Source organism: Schistocerca nitens, chromosome 9 (genome assembly GCF_023898315.1).
Source record: "Schistocerca nitens isolate TAMUIC-IGC-003100 chromosome 9, iqSchNite1.1, whole genome shotgun sequence".
NCBI lineage: Eukaryota > Metazoa > Arthropoda > Insecta > Orthoptera > Acrididae > Schistocerca > Schistocerca nitens.
In genome coordinates, this window is record NC_064622.1 from 12,403,614 (window position 1) to 12,418,830 (window position 15,217).

At 40.3% G+C, this 15,217-nt stretch overlaps 1 protein-coding gene across 4 annotated transcripts in view; it reads left to right on the forward strand.

The window, feature by feature from the left end:
- Window positions 1-15,217, forward strand: part of LOC126202935 (myotubularin-related protein 3) — a 175,643-nt gene that overhangs the window by 18,238 nt on the left and 142,188 nt on the right. For all 4 annotated transcript variants that reach the window (XM_049937028.1, XM_049937032.1, XM_049937031.1 and 1 more), the window contains exons 3-5: window positions 235-606; window positions 10,286-10,538; window positions 11,908-12,098. In XM_049937028.1, the coding sequence (XP_049792985.1) occupies window positions 235-606; window positions 10,286-10,538; window positions 11,908-12,098 (816 nt within the window). The remainder of the gene's footprint in view (window positions 1-234; window positions 607-10,285; window positions 10,539-11,907; window positions 12,099-15,217) is intronic.

Consider the following 15,217-nt stretch of genomic DNA (forward strand, 5'->3'; position numbering starts at 1 on the left):
TCAGTACCCGTTTCCTCCATAAAGATAAAACTTGGAGCTTAGAAAGGTGGAACTAGCGTTATACATTTTTGAGTGTTTTCATTGGCTGTACTGGGAACTGTTGCTCCTGAAGGTTTGTGACTCTTGCTCATCTGTCTCTTTGTGAATTATTCAGTTTAGTTTGACTTTGTATTCGATGTCTTATACAGCTTGTCTTAGTTTCCAGATGATTATAGCTTAAAATTTGTTCTGCAGGTGCACTTTTTCTACTAACGAACACTGTCTGGAATGGTACCGACGTCTACACAGATTGACGTCCCCACCGAAGAACATAGAACAGTTCTTCGCCTTTGCGTTTTACGCCTGGGCTCACGAGGCCGGAGGGGAGGAAACGAGTTCACGCCTCGGCGGGCCGTCTCCGTCGCAGAGCTGCACCTTTCGTGCTGAAGTAGAAAGGCTACAGTTTGATGTGCATGGCGCATGGCGTATCTCCCAAGCGAATGCAGATCATTCTCTGTGTCCTTCATATCCTCGACAACTGCTCGTGCCTGCATGCATATCTGACGATACGCTAGAAGGTGCTGCACGGTTTCGCAGTGCGAGACGTGTCCCGGCAGTCGTCTGGAGGTAGGAGCCTAGTGATTTGCAACATACTTTTGGAAATGTCTTACTTACTTATTTAGTTGCTTACAGTGGCTCGTAATAATTTTTTGTAATGTCCAAAATGTGAGAAAATAAATTTGGTTTTCTCAGTAAAGTGAAAACAGGCATGACGAAGAGACTGTTTCATATAAGGTTTCAGCCAAAGCCTTATTCAGAAACGAAGCGCGCGCGCGCGCGCTCACAGACACACACACACACACACACACACACACACACACACACACACACACACACACACACACACACACACACTGGCTGGAGCGGATGAAGATAGCAGTCGTATGTGTGAGGGGTGCTTGCTTGTGTGACTGCAACTGTTTTTCTTCTCTGAAGATGGCTTTGGACTAAAACTTATATGTAACAATCCTTTTGTCACGTTTTTCTGCAACTCAACACGTTGTTATTACGGTGAATAGCAATCTATCCTTTTTGTAATATTATTGATATTCCAACCTGGGCTTTCCATTGTTTCATTTTTTCAAACAAATGAAAAGCTATTCACCAGTAAACCTATAACACCATCATGAAGATAAACAGCAGTTGCCAGCCATATACAGGCAAACAAAAACAATCATAAACTTACAGTGTGTGGAGAGTTGTAGTGTAATGCAGTGGGCAACCATAAGGTGCAGGATATGAGAAGCGAATAATAGATGGTTTTATCAAATGGTCTTCGTGTATTTCAAATAAGCTGTTAGTTTCAGAGATGGAATGAAAGTATCTAATTAAATTCTGTGGGTTTTGAGGTCTTGGCATCATTTATTGACCTGCACTCTACAACATGAGTGTCCAAACATGTGTAGTCACTTTCCAGAACTTAGTTGGTCGCAGTACTGTGCTCTGTCAAACTGTACCCATTGTATTAGATGGGAAACCTGTTTTTTATCTATAAATGAAATTCTTTGATTAGATAATTTCTTGTAGAAATCAAGAGAGACTACTTTGTGTTTGATAACCAAAAGCTATACTGCAAATCTTGACTCTTGTTTATGTTGGTGTTCCCATTTGCCGAGTTGTCTTCTGTATATGTGTTTGTGCTGTCTGCGGTTTCTTAGGCTGCCTGTGACAGCTTCCATCCTCATTAACTTCTTTAAGATTGTGAATCATTCACAGGCAACATGAAGCCATCATGCCTGTCACACACTTTTCTTTAATTTCAGTTCTGCAGCTTCCCGCACCCTTACTTTGAACCTCTGTAGTTACTTGGTGGAGACTGCAGTGTTTTTACTATCAACTTCTCCCAAACCCCTCTATGTTGTGTCTGACCACTGCAGTTTTTGGATTCTGGTTTTAATGGGTATGCCACTTGCACCATTCTATGCATTCTCTCATTTCGTGCCCCATCACTGAACTGTTGTAGTCCAGTCTCCCTCCCCATATTGTGTATAAATATCTTGACTAATATCCTGTTTTGAGCAGTGCTAGTGAAAGGCTAACACAACTACTATTTTTAAATATTTGTTTAGTCTGTCACTGATTGATGTACATATTTGATTATGTTCTTTGTTTTGTGAACCTCAGTTGATTGTGTCATAATAGTGATTTTATTTTGGCTATATAAATCATCAATAAGGTGACAGCCAATGTGAAAGTATATCCTGCTTCTCTTTAGGGGGAGTGAATATTGCTGACAAAGAGAAAGTGTGTGCAAATTGTAAGGATGTGATTTCGATACTAAGTGAATGTGTATCCAGCCTACAATTTATCACAAGTGTGCTCGAAATGGATATTAATAAACACTCAGCAGCAAAATGTGAATCACTGATGAAGCAAAATACACAGAAATTTCTGCCCAGAAATATCACTGTTTTCTGATAAGTGTTAAAAAGTGATAAGTGAAAATGAAACTGTGAAAGTACTACAAAAATAAGTGTCCTGCTGCAAAAAAGAAGGGTTTAGCTGTAGTGAAAAATTCAAGTTATGATGAATGTGAAAATATGTCTGCTGCTAGGGCTAAATTAACTATTAGTTAAGAACGTAGCAAAAAAATTGCAATACACGATAAATTTGAAGTGCTTATAATTTGTGCAATGATCTGTATCATTTGTTGAATGTTAGGAAGCAATATTTTAGTGCACTGTTGAAAAATACCTAACGAGACAAATTTCTTATCATAAATGGTCAGATATGGTATTGTGGAAAATTACTGCTGGACCTGATACGTAATTAGTTTATTGTGCACCATTCAAAGAAATTGTTAAGAATGTGGACAAATTAACTAAGAACTTCTTATTGAAGGCTGCATTAATAATTATTAATGGCTCAAATGACATTGGTGAGCATTTGAAAGAGTTTGGGGAACAATAATAATTCTCTTAAAATCACACTGAACTAACACAATATCAACAACATACAGTATCAATCTCTCAGACATGACACCCAAGACCTGAATGGCGAAATCAAGTCTGTGAATTACTTGATGATAGGAAAAAAATCAGTACTGTTTCAGATTTATGAAGGAAGAGATCAACTTTGAATTTTCACAGCTGGAAAGAAATAAATATGCTGTTCACGGTATACAACTAAACAGATGAGGAAAGGTTCACATTTGCAATAGGCTTTCCAGTTTTATACATATGGCGAAAATTCAAAAAAGTGAAGTACTGCGATGAACTGTACACAAACAGAGAACAAAAAATGACTGTCCTTAAGTGAAAGAAGTAAGGACTGTGGACTGTTACACTGACAGACAGGAAAGTGAACCACCCAGAAAGCGAGGACGATACAGGAGACGTGACAAGTTCAGAGGGAGTGTGATGTGTTGGTGATTACAAAATGGAAGCTAACAAGGAGAAGTCCCCCAGGGGCGGGATCAACTTTTTGGAGCCATCAGTATGGTTATGTAGGTTAAGATCCAGGTATCACACACTGTAGCCATTCACAAATTTCAGAATTTTGTGTGTTGCTCAATAATGTTGAAAAAGTTGTATTACATTGTCTGGCTGTGTTGTGTAATGGACAGGATGATAGCTTCACATGCGAGACGTTGTGGGTTCTCATCGACATCACGCAGACTATCCGTAGAGACATGTGCAGTGTGTCCATGAATGTTGTCGTGTTCAAAATTGGCACCGTGATACGGTCGTTTCAGAGGTAATATGTAAAGACCTGTGGTGTTCCTGACATATTTTTGTGCTGTCGGAGTTCCCTCAATCACTACAAACCGTGACCTGAAGTCGTACCCAATGGCTCACCACCGTTTGATGCCAGGAGTAGCACCACAGTGCATCTCCAAAATGTAGGAAGAATGTGACATCTCTCTGGGCCACCACCACACTCGCCAGAAGCTATGCAATATTCAGATTGTTCCCACATTACAGCAAGCATGTCTTGAGATACAGCTTCCACAGTTGCCGTTATGCGATGTCTCAGTTCATTCATTGTTTTTGGTAACTGAGGCACATACACACACTCTTTCATAAACCCCCATAAGAAATAATCACATACAGTCAGGTCATTGACCTTGGAGGCCAGTAATGGAAGGCTGAATCATTTGGTCCTTTGCGATCGATCTGTCATTCAGATGATTTCAAATTCCCACACTTCCATATCCCAGTGGGGCGGTGCCCCATTCTGTTGGTAAATGAAGCCATTTGAATCAGTCTCCAACTGTGGGAAAAGAAAGTTCTCAAGCATATCGAGATATGTGCTTCCTATAAAAGTGTTCTCAGCAAAGAAAAACGAACCGTACACCTTTTCCCGTGAAACTGCACAAAACAAATTAAATTTTGGAGAGTCCCTCTCACGTTGTACAACTTCATACGGTTGTTCCGTACTTCATACTCACATTATGATGATGGTTCATCTTTCCATTTAAATGGAATGTTGCCTTGTCACTAAACACTAAGTGTGGAAGAAAACTGTCATCCTCCATCTTGCCAAGAACAAAATTACAGAACGCCACACGTTGTTGTTTGTCACCTTCACAAAGAGTTTGCAATAGCTGAATTTTGTAAAATTTCATGTGAAAATATCGACGCAACACATGCCAGACATCAGGGGCATGTTGAACTGCATGGCGAACGGGTTCCTGCGGACTCCTCGTGAAAATACGGAGGATGCGTTGGACGTCTGTCTCAGACACTTGGGGGGGCGGACGGCGATTTGCCTTTACACAAGTAACCTGTTTATTGGAATTGTTCATGTCATTGTCTGATGCTCTGTGCTGTAGGAGGATCCACACCACACCTAGTACGAAAGTCATGCTGAACAGTTATTACTGACCCACACTGTGTAAAAAGTAGAACACAGAACACTTTCTGTTGTCCCAACACCATTTTTACTAGAACTGATGTGGGTGTACACTGCTGCTACGTAGCAGGAACCACGTAAAACTCGAGAGTTTGCTCTTCCGACAGTACGTTGTTGATGCACGTATCTCAAATGACATAATAGTTCTGATTTTTTAAAATCGAATGATTCTTTTTGATACACCCTGTATTTTCCCAAATTTGAAGTTCACTGCCAGGCCATTCGGGCGCTTCTACGGTCTCCATTTCCATGTTGTAGATGGGCATCGCACTTCTTATATTTTGGTGTTGGGAAACTACCGTGCTGTATTTGCTGAATTCATATTTATACTTTTGTAATACCAAAATATGCAGTGTACATGTTGCCGCACATTTAAGATCATTCCAAAATGTGTTGCTTTTTGCTGGGAGTGCCAGGAAGTTCTATGCCTGTATATAAAACCTTTACCACTCAAACAATTGATACATTTTATAGCGCCGAGGGAAAGTATATAATCACTTAATACGGAAAAGATGTACTTTCGTGCATCATATAGTGTATTTTCAGAAGCAGTGCAAGCAGAGGTGAGGTTCTGGCTGAGCCAACAAAGTCTAACAGTCAACAGTGATGGTATCAATAAACCAGTCTCTCATTGGGAGCAATGTGTCCATCACCAGGGTCACTATGCTGAGAAATAAATATGCAGACATGAAGAATAGAGATGTAGAATGAAGGCAGCAAGTTTGCAGGCTAACAATTTGCCAGGGGGCGTGGCAAGTGTTCGTGCTACACACGTGATGCGCGAGTACTGGAGCCGACAGGGTGCAGTGCACGATGAAGGTGACGTGGGAACCTGGGTTGGCAAGGGTTTGACAGGGCAGAGGAAGAAGGTGAAACTGGTAGGTAGAAGGTGTTGGCCGGATTTGCACAAGATATCTGCTTGTGGAGTAGGTGTAGGCGTAGTGCCTGCCTGTAGGGGAAGGTCTTCAGTCTTCACCATACTGGACAAAGAAATTCTTGTCACAGCAGATACGGAATCCATGGGTAGTCAGACTGTGTGGGAGTGAGTTTTTGGTGTGGAAGGGTGGCAGTCGTTGAAATGCAGATACATCAGAGAGGTGGAAGTCAGTGTCCAAGAAGGTGACGCAATAGTTGAATAGGACCAGGTGAAGTGGATGGAAAGAACCTGGCGCAAGACCTGTCCAATCACCCAGCCCATCGTACTCCAGTCCTGTCACAAGATCATCCTATCCCATCAGAGGCAGGAGTAGCCGCCATCTCTGCTGCACTCATTGTACAACTTTTCACTGTGGCTGAGAACAAAGCTGACCACCCAGTCGCACAACGAGCAACTGAGCACGGCGTACTGAAGTTTGGTGCCTGTTTCACAACCCTGACAGTCTGGATCCTTCCCTCCGGCACCAGCTTTCCTGAAGTGTGTGGGTGGGAGTTACCCTCGTAGCACATCCGCTGCTCTCATAATCTTCCAGGCCTCGATCTCTGTTAAATCAGTGTCCCCACACCTTCTGCACACCAGTTCCCACTTCCTCTGTCTTGTCACCTTTTGCCAATCCGTGCCACTGTCGTGTGCTGCACCCTACTGGCTGTGGTACCCGTGTACCGTGTGCCTGGCCGGTGCAATTGCCACCCCTCCCTGCCTGCGTTCCTAGCCAGCAAACCTGCTACCTTCCTCTGCACTGCCAGCTACCCACCCCTGACCCCTTCTACTACCGCCCGCCTCTCTACCTGTCCCCCCCTCCCCACCCTAGTCCACCTGCTGAAATCCAATACTGGCAGCGTATGTCCAGCCAGCACAGCGTTGCGAGGGTGTGTGTGTGTGTGTGTGTGTGTGTGTGTGTGTGTGTGTGTGTGTGTGTGTGTGTGTGTGGTTTTTTTTTTTCTACTGTAGCACGAGGGTTTATGCCAAAAGCTAGCAAGTTTTCTTTCTGGTTTGTGTGTGCCTGGCATCAGCACATACGTTATTCGATGAGAGATCGCCTTTTCTGCTAAATTATATGCATTTTGCCGGAACTTTCCCTACTAATTAAATATGGTGTAACTCTAGAACCAGTAATGGAACCACATCTGTTCCTTTTGTACATTAATTGTCTAAGCTTAAACATAGGTGTTCATTTGCAGGTGACAGCACAATTCTATTAAAAGGGGAAAGTAAGGAAGAATTGCAGCAATAAGTAAACACTGCCATAAAACAACTTAGCTATTGTGTACAGAGTAATCAGTTTTTATAAATTGCACTAAAATTTCACAATGCTGTGACAAGTATATGTACATCCCATTTATCTCGATAATCGATGAATCCGTTGGTAACAGTGCAGAAAGCAAATTGTTAGGATTATGGCTGAAAAGCAATGCAAAATGGAGTAACCAACTGCAAAACTGAACAAAAGCCTTTGCTCACTAAAATCCTGCTGTGGTGAGAAATCAGCAAAGGGTGCACATCGTGCCTGTTTCCTTATTGCCTTAATTGTGGGGCCACAATTTTGGGGAAACTCTAAGGCAGCTGTCAGCACATTCAAACTGAAAAAAAAAGAAAAAAGAAAGTGGATCCAAGCCTAGACGCTCACACAAACCCCTGTTTAATATTCCTTGTGGTCCACCTGTAATAAGTACTTACATTGTGAAAACTCTTCTGTTCTTTAAAGTAAGTGTGATGAGTGAGGGTAATAGTTTGAAATAAATGAGTAAATAAACAAATAGATAAATATTGTATTTCTGATCACTATAGCAGACCAATCCAACCGAGACTTATGTTTCACCTAATTCAGTATATCCCTGTGCCAAGCAAGATATTTCCACACAGGAGAACGTAAGAGGAAATACTGAGGCCAAAATCTTTGGAAAATATTGTCACATTTGCAGTCAGTGTCGCAGTTTTTAAACATATGAAAAACAAACAAACGGATCAGGAGTATGGCCATGCAACCATTTCCCTACCCTGTGGCTCCTACCTCTGTGACAGTCCCCACTGTAAGACTTGCCCTTCGCACCCTCCTACCTACATCAGTACAACTACCACAAAGTTCTTGGTTAGGATGAGTGGGCATAGGCAGAGAGTGTATACTGGCAACACACAGTATCCTGTTGCAGAACATGCTCTACAGCTTGACAGTTGTGACCTCGGTGCCTGTTTCACCAAATATACCACCTGCATTCTTTCCCAAAGATACCAGATTTCCAGAACAGTGCTGGTGTTCCAACATGTCCTTAGTTCTCGCCACCCAACTGGCCTCGATTTGCGTTGCTTGCTTTGGTCTCAGCATTTCTTCAGAATAACTGTTCCTTTCTGCACTTCCTTTTAGTATTCTAAATCTTCCATTTTCTGACTGTCAGTTATTCCCCACCCACCATCTCTACCACATACTACGACATACAATGCAGTTAGCTTTCTGCTCTTATTAATTGGTGCAGGAAGTTTTGTCAGTAAACTTTGCCTTGTGTATTACCCTATCTTCGAGCTTTGCTCTCTCTGGCTTTGAAATCTCATCTGGTAAGTCTTCCCTCATCCTGTCCAATAAGTTTCCCCTGAGCTGGGGTTATTTGCAACTTTTCTGAACTCTCCAAATTTCCTAACCTCACCAGTCCTTTTCCTTCACACCTTCTGCCTGAAGGAGGAGCCACTGGCTCAGGAAGCTTGCACATTTAAATATCTTAATATGTGTTTTCTACTGTCACCACTTAGTGAGCAGATATTTTCAAAAATTGATTATTTTTATTGATAAATATGTGAAATGATGGGAATAATTTGTGATATAAATATGTATGCGTAAAGGATTTTTCAACTACTTTGCACCAAATCTCTTGAGGTGATAGATCACATCATGAGGATCAACTTTGGTTTGAGACAAAATTTTCACTGACATTTCCTGGCAACATTAAGCATGTTTTTGTGTTGGTTACGCCTCTGAGAGGCAGCAGGGTTTGGGCTGTCGGTGACGTTTGTTTTCAAAGGGTGTTGTTTATCATCCAGTCGTCTGCTGCGCATAGAAGGGGGCAAGTTAAGCCAATTAAAGTTCCTGATTCACTTCTAAAATATTCATCTTGGCTTAGAGACACTCATTCTAAGTGTTTTCTTGTTTATAAACACTGTCAATTTACTAGGGTAGGTAGTATGTAGCATGCCTAGTCAGTAGACTCTGCTAGTTCAGTGAAATCTCGTCTTAGGGCCAGCAAACACTAAGGGATGCCCAGCTTCACTGGGATGTTTTGGTGAGCATTTTGTTTCCAACAGAAGTTGTTACTCATGATGTGATTTACCACACACGGACATTCAGTTCAAAGACTTTGGGTTTCAAAAAGAATGACCTGATTACAAAACTTCATTTGTTTTGATAAAAACATTCTACAGACATGGGATGAATTGCAAAATATGCACAAAATCTTAAAGTTTTAGCTACGCCATTAGAAATGCTCTGTCTGTCCACTAGCAGTAGCACGAACGACTTCGAGACAATACCTAAATTCATCATAAATTTTACACAGTGTATCTGCTTTTACAGATAGTACGGCAGCTGTTATTCTGGTCTTCACTTCTGGGTCACGAAGTAAAGGGGAGACGAACACACTTCCCTTCACACTTTCCCACAAGAGAAAATGACACGGGATCCTGTCTGTCGATCTCGGAGGCCGAGAACATGATGCTGTCTCTCGGGGTCCCTGTGTGCCCTGCCCAGTGCTGAGCTATCTTCGAATGGCTTCTTCTACAACTTCAGGAGCACTTCAAAGACATCATTATCGAGCAGAATGGAGTGTCACCACACTGGCAACAATGCACATCAGTTTCTCAATGACACTCTGTGCCTATGATGTATGGGTTGTGCAAGACCCTGAGACACTGCCCTGCATTCTTGGCTTCCAAAATCGACATATGTGACCCCGTGCCTTTTGTGTGTGTGTGTGTGTGTGTGTGTGTGTGTGTGTGTTGGGGGGGGGGGGGGGGGGATGTTGAAGGAAAGTGTGGTCAACTTCCCTTTACATTGTGATATAGAAGAAGTGAAGAACAGAATAAAACCCACTATAACTTATGTAAAAGCAGATTCATTATGTAAAGTTTGTGACGAATTTAGCTGTCTTCTAAATGCTGTTCTTGCTGTTGCTGGAGCATTTGTGATAGCATAGCTAAAACTTTAAGATTTTGTGAGTATTTTGCAATTCATCCTGTGTTTGTAGAATATTTTTATCAATAAGTATAGGGTTTTTAAATTGGGTCTTTCTTTTTGAAACAACCTATATGCAATTTTGTGAGTCTTAAGTAGATGAAAGGTTGATGTATTGTTTTGACTTGTAGATATCAAGGAGTCTCTTGAATTAATCAAATGAATATGCCCAGTGAAACACTAGTAACTATGTGAATGATGGCCATGCTGGACATAAGTGTAATTTAATAAATTTTCAGGCATACTGGAAACGGAGCTGTCATTGCTCGTTGCAGTCAACCTGAGGTTGGGTGGTTAGGGTGGCGTTCAGCTGAAGATGAAGACTTGATAAAGGCTATCGCAGACGCGTGTGCCTACGATCGTGGCCGACAAACGATGCTAGACTTGGGTGGCACGTCGACACCTACAGAAAATGGCTCGGCGTGTGTTCCTAGTGACTGTGATGGTAGCAGTAACCACGTGGAAAGCACCAGTCCTAATGAACCTGGAAAGGTACACGTGCAGGAAAGCCTCTCATATAAGATTAAGTTCTCTCTGACACTTGTGGTCATTTTGTGCTGTGACTACTGTTCTTGATTTGATTAATTCACAGACTGTATGTCATTAAAACATTTTAAGTTGCCACTTATGTATGTAAAACAATATATGAATATCTCTCTCTCTCTCTCTCTCTCTCTCTGTGTCACACTCACGCTGTAATGGAGTTAACATGAGCATTCTGCAGATATTTGGTAAATTACTTTTGGTTACTATTTTACTTTATGATGAAGAATATAAAGATTAAACTGTTGTCAGTGTAGCCCTGTGTCTATTTTATCAGCTATGGTGCTTCCTTTTTTCTTAACTTGAAGTTGTTACCTGTCGTTTACTACTATAAAAAGATGAGAAGCAATCAGTGACAAATTTTATCTGCTAGAATCTTGTACGGGATGAGTGAAAGAGTTCTTCATTTCTGCTGAAGTATTAAAGTAGAATATGAGACTTAAATTTATCTTTCTTGAGATGGCCACATAAGTAATGTTAACGTTAAAAACAAACTTGAGTACAGCCTTGGATAATACTCCCAGTTCGAATATCAGTTGATAATTGGTAGTGATTGGAAGCATTTTTTTGAGGAGTCTTTAATCAAGGTCACTCTACAGTCATGATAGAGCACAGTGTGATTTCATGCTCGTCCCAAAAGTATAAGAAACTATCTTTGAGAATTCATTTTGGTCCCCTCCCGAGTGTTCCTGAACAGCTCCCCCAGAATGCTCATCATTTAGACATCCATTCAGGGTGTGCTGTGTTCGATAAAACTTAAAGGAAAGTGCAGAAAAAAATTTATTACTTTCTGAAAATTTTGAACTGTGGTTGTATGTAGTTTATAGACTAAGAAACACAGAGGATACATGACAAAGGTTGTGCAAAACCAGACAGGTGCTATATGTGTGTGTATACCTATCAACAACTTTAGTCTTGCATTCTCTTGAAAGTTTGTAACATAATTGTATAAAAATAGCTGTTAAGAAGAAACTAATTGCCACTATATACTTAAAACTGGGAAATGAACTGAGCATGTGCAAAAGATGAGGAAAAAACACACTTCAGGAGGACATTCTTAGAGTTGTTGCCATATTGGATGTTTTGTTGTTTTCTCTGTTGCCACGTCAACTATTAAATCATTATTTCCCAAGCCTTTCATAGTATCTGGTACATTCACATTACTACTCTTATTCAGTTATTAAATAATTTATTAGTTACACATGGTTTTTTTTAGTGTTTTAATTTTCAGAAGATTGTGGCTTCTAATAGTTACTATTAGAATTGTTATTGCCACTGGTCGATATTAAAGTACCTATTGTGTGTTTTTGTATTGCAGAAGGTACTGATAATGGATGCACGATCTTACACTACAGCTGTGGCTAACAGGGCTCGTGGTGGAGGATGTGAATGCCCAGAGTACTATCCGAGTTGTGACATCCAGTTCATGAATCTCGCCAACATTCACTCCATTCGCAAGAGCTTCCACGCTGTCAGAAATCTTTGTGCTACTGCAGCTGATCAACCTAAGTGAGTGAAATGTTATTCTGCCATTGTGTCATAATGTGTGTATTTAAATAGGTGCAGGTCTCTGTAATCACTAGCCGCCATGCCCCCTTCAACACCCACCCACACAGGGAGAGAGAGAGAGAGAGAGAGAGAGAGAGAGAGAGAGAGAGAGATATGCACACACAATCTGTCAGTCATTACTTCACTTATGTTATCTTCTTATTATCATTTCTAGTGTTTCTTTATTTTTTGTAATATTATTATGGTGGTTGCGATGTATAATGGTTTGTGGAAATTTCCCACTGTTCACTTTTGCTGTGTAGATTATTTATTAAACATTAATACTCTTGATTATAAACAGCTTTGTCGCGTAGATTTTTGCTTTTTGAATGTCTTGCCCTCACTAATGCTGCCATTAGTGAGATGCAGAGGTGCCTACTTACATAAGTTGCTGTGCCTAGTAGTTGTTTATCTGCTGTAGTAATATCTTGTCATGTCTGAGAACCTGCAAGATCCTGTAAAGTGATGACTCCATTATTTCCTCTGGAAAAATATTATCGCACTGTTTTTGCTGTGAACTAGAAATTGAGACTATGAGATGCCACGCAAAAACCCACAGTCAGCTTCTGTAGGTATTTGTTATGTGTGTAGTATAAGCAAGAGTTTGAGATAATACTAAAAGTTTTAAGTTAGCTGATACACAGTTTCTGTTAAGGGGTGGTGCAGTTGAAGTAAACATAGGACATTGCACTCATTTTCTGATTTTTTTCTTATTTTATGTTGAAATACTTTGCTTAACATTCTTTCCTGTTATTAAATTCCAGTATTACATTTTAAGAGTGGAAGGTCTTCAAAAAGCCAGTTTAAGAACCGAAAACCTTTTACTACTTTTTCAGCTACAGTTTTCTCTCTCTCTCTCTCTCTCTCTCTCTCTCTCTCTCTCTCTCTCTCTCTCTCTCTCTCTGTGTGTGTGTGTGTGTGTGTGTGTGTGTGTGTGTGTGTGTGTGTGTGGAAGTCAGAGTATACTAAACCAGTTGAATGGGGGTAGACATCTTTTCACCAATTTATACTTCAGATCCCTCAGTGTTTCCATTGCCAAAGTTCATTTCATTGTTATAAAAGAGCCTCAGCCTGTTTCTAGTCTTGCAAAATCTTGCCCTTTGTTTTATTCCATCATTTCAGGAGAGTTGTATTCATTCAGCATTATTTCACTGTTTGGAAGATTATCAGTTAGGAACATCAGTTTTGCACCCTCAAAAACACACAGGAGGTAATCATTGCCATGTTTTGATATGGAGAGATTACCTGGTGTTTTAATTGGTGTTTCATTTTGGATGGATAGTGAAGGACCTATGTCCCATCCACAGTAACTGATTTTCACAGAAACTCTCTTTAATTAATATTAAAATTGCCCAAACAGTGCTGAAAAATTCATTTTTGTATTTTCTTTTGGTCAACTGTAACTGTCAAATGTTAGAGAGCAGACACTGTAATAAAATAGCTGAAACATTTGTGAATGTTGGAAAATTGATTTGAAGTCATCACTAACTTTCTCTGTCTACTGTGAACACTTTGTGTTGTAATTTTAAGCCATAGAGCAGTAGCATGAACACTTACGTGGAGTTGGCTGCTGAGTAGTCCAGTTGTTGCAGATTTAGGCATCTGGCTCTACCAGTTAACTACTTACTCACAGCAATTGAATTTCATCTTTCAAATAATGTAAAAATTCTCATAAATTTAGGTTTGTCACTAAACAAACATGGAGTAAAACTTTACTGATCTGAAGAAAATCTAGAAAACCAAAACCACCTTACTGAGTTTACACCACAAGCTTTCGTCGATATTAGCCGCTTGACAGCCACAGTCGCTGCCATATAATGAACTCTGGGTATTTGCTTACATCACGTCCAACCTTCGGCTGTCGGCGAGTCTAGCTGCTTCTGTGATTGGCCCACCACCTATCGGGTCATCATCTCGTGTCTCAGAATCTGGCAGCGAAGTTCCCCAGACCATTATTCTGGCTGCATGACCCATTCTATTTCACTTTATATACAGTCAGTCATAGTTAAGTATTCAACTCCAGTATGTTCCCTGTTTACTTTAGTTTCTTTTGCCTTCTAGTAATTCTGGAGGTGAAATTCTCCATTGCCTGCAGAGCAGCTTTGTTTTTTGAATACTTTACACAGTAAAGTTACATGTTTTTGAGCCACAACCTAGCCCAGTATTACATTTAGTTTGTAAACTTTCTGTTCAGAAATCCTTTTAATTTTTTTACTGCTCATGCAGATGTCATTGTCCCAAGTAAAAAAAACTCAACAACAGGTTCTATGATTTCATTGTTAGTTTGTACAATAATCTCCCTGTGTGTTGATTTTACATTACTGTTAACTTCTATTTGGTTTTTCGGTCTACTTTCAGATTCACTGTGTTGAGTTCTTCCCTTACATGTTGAAGTGTATATGCAGTAAAGGCAAACAAATGGTAGGACATTGTCATCAAAATGGAAGTGGCATATATGTCTTCAATTAGGACATACATTATTGATTCTTCTAGGACTACTGAGAATAGTTCTGGTTATATATCATTATTATTATTATTCACATATGGGACCAAGCGAGGTACAATCAATCAATGTCGCTTTTGATGGTTGGCCTTCCTTTGTGTCCAAATTTGTTTCATTCTTTGAGAATGAAGTTTATTTCTTTCATCAGACCATGATGTTCCAGTCCATTTTCTAATTGCCCTCTGACCAACTTCCCCATGATTTTCTCTTGCCCGAGTTATATCGGCTTCTTCAAGATCCACCTTATTCACAGTGATTCATTTAATTAGCTCAGTTTTGGCCTTACTTCTTTTTTTGTAGAATTCTACTATTTGTTTTGTCAACCTAGTGGGTGCCATTCTTTTAATGTGCCCATAAAATTCAAGTCTTCATTTTCTCACATCACCATGTACCGGGTGATCAAAAAGTCAGTGTAAATTTGAAAACTGAATAAATCACGGAATAATGAAGATAGAGAGGTACAAATTGACACACATGCTTGGAATGACATGGGGTTTTATTAGAACAAAAAAAAAAAAAAAAAAATACAAAAGTTCAAAAAATGTCCGACAGATGGCGCTTTGTCTGATCAGAATAG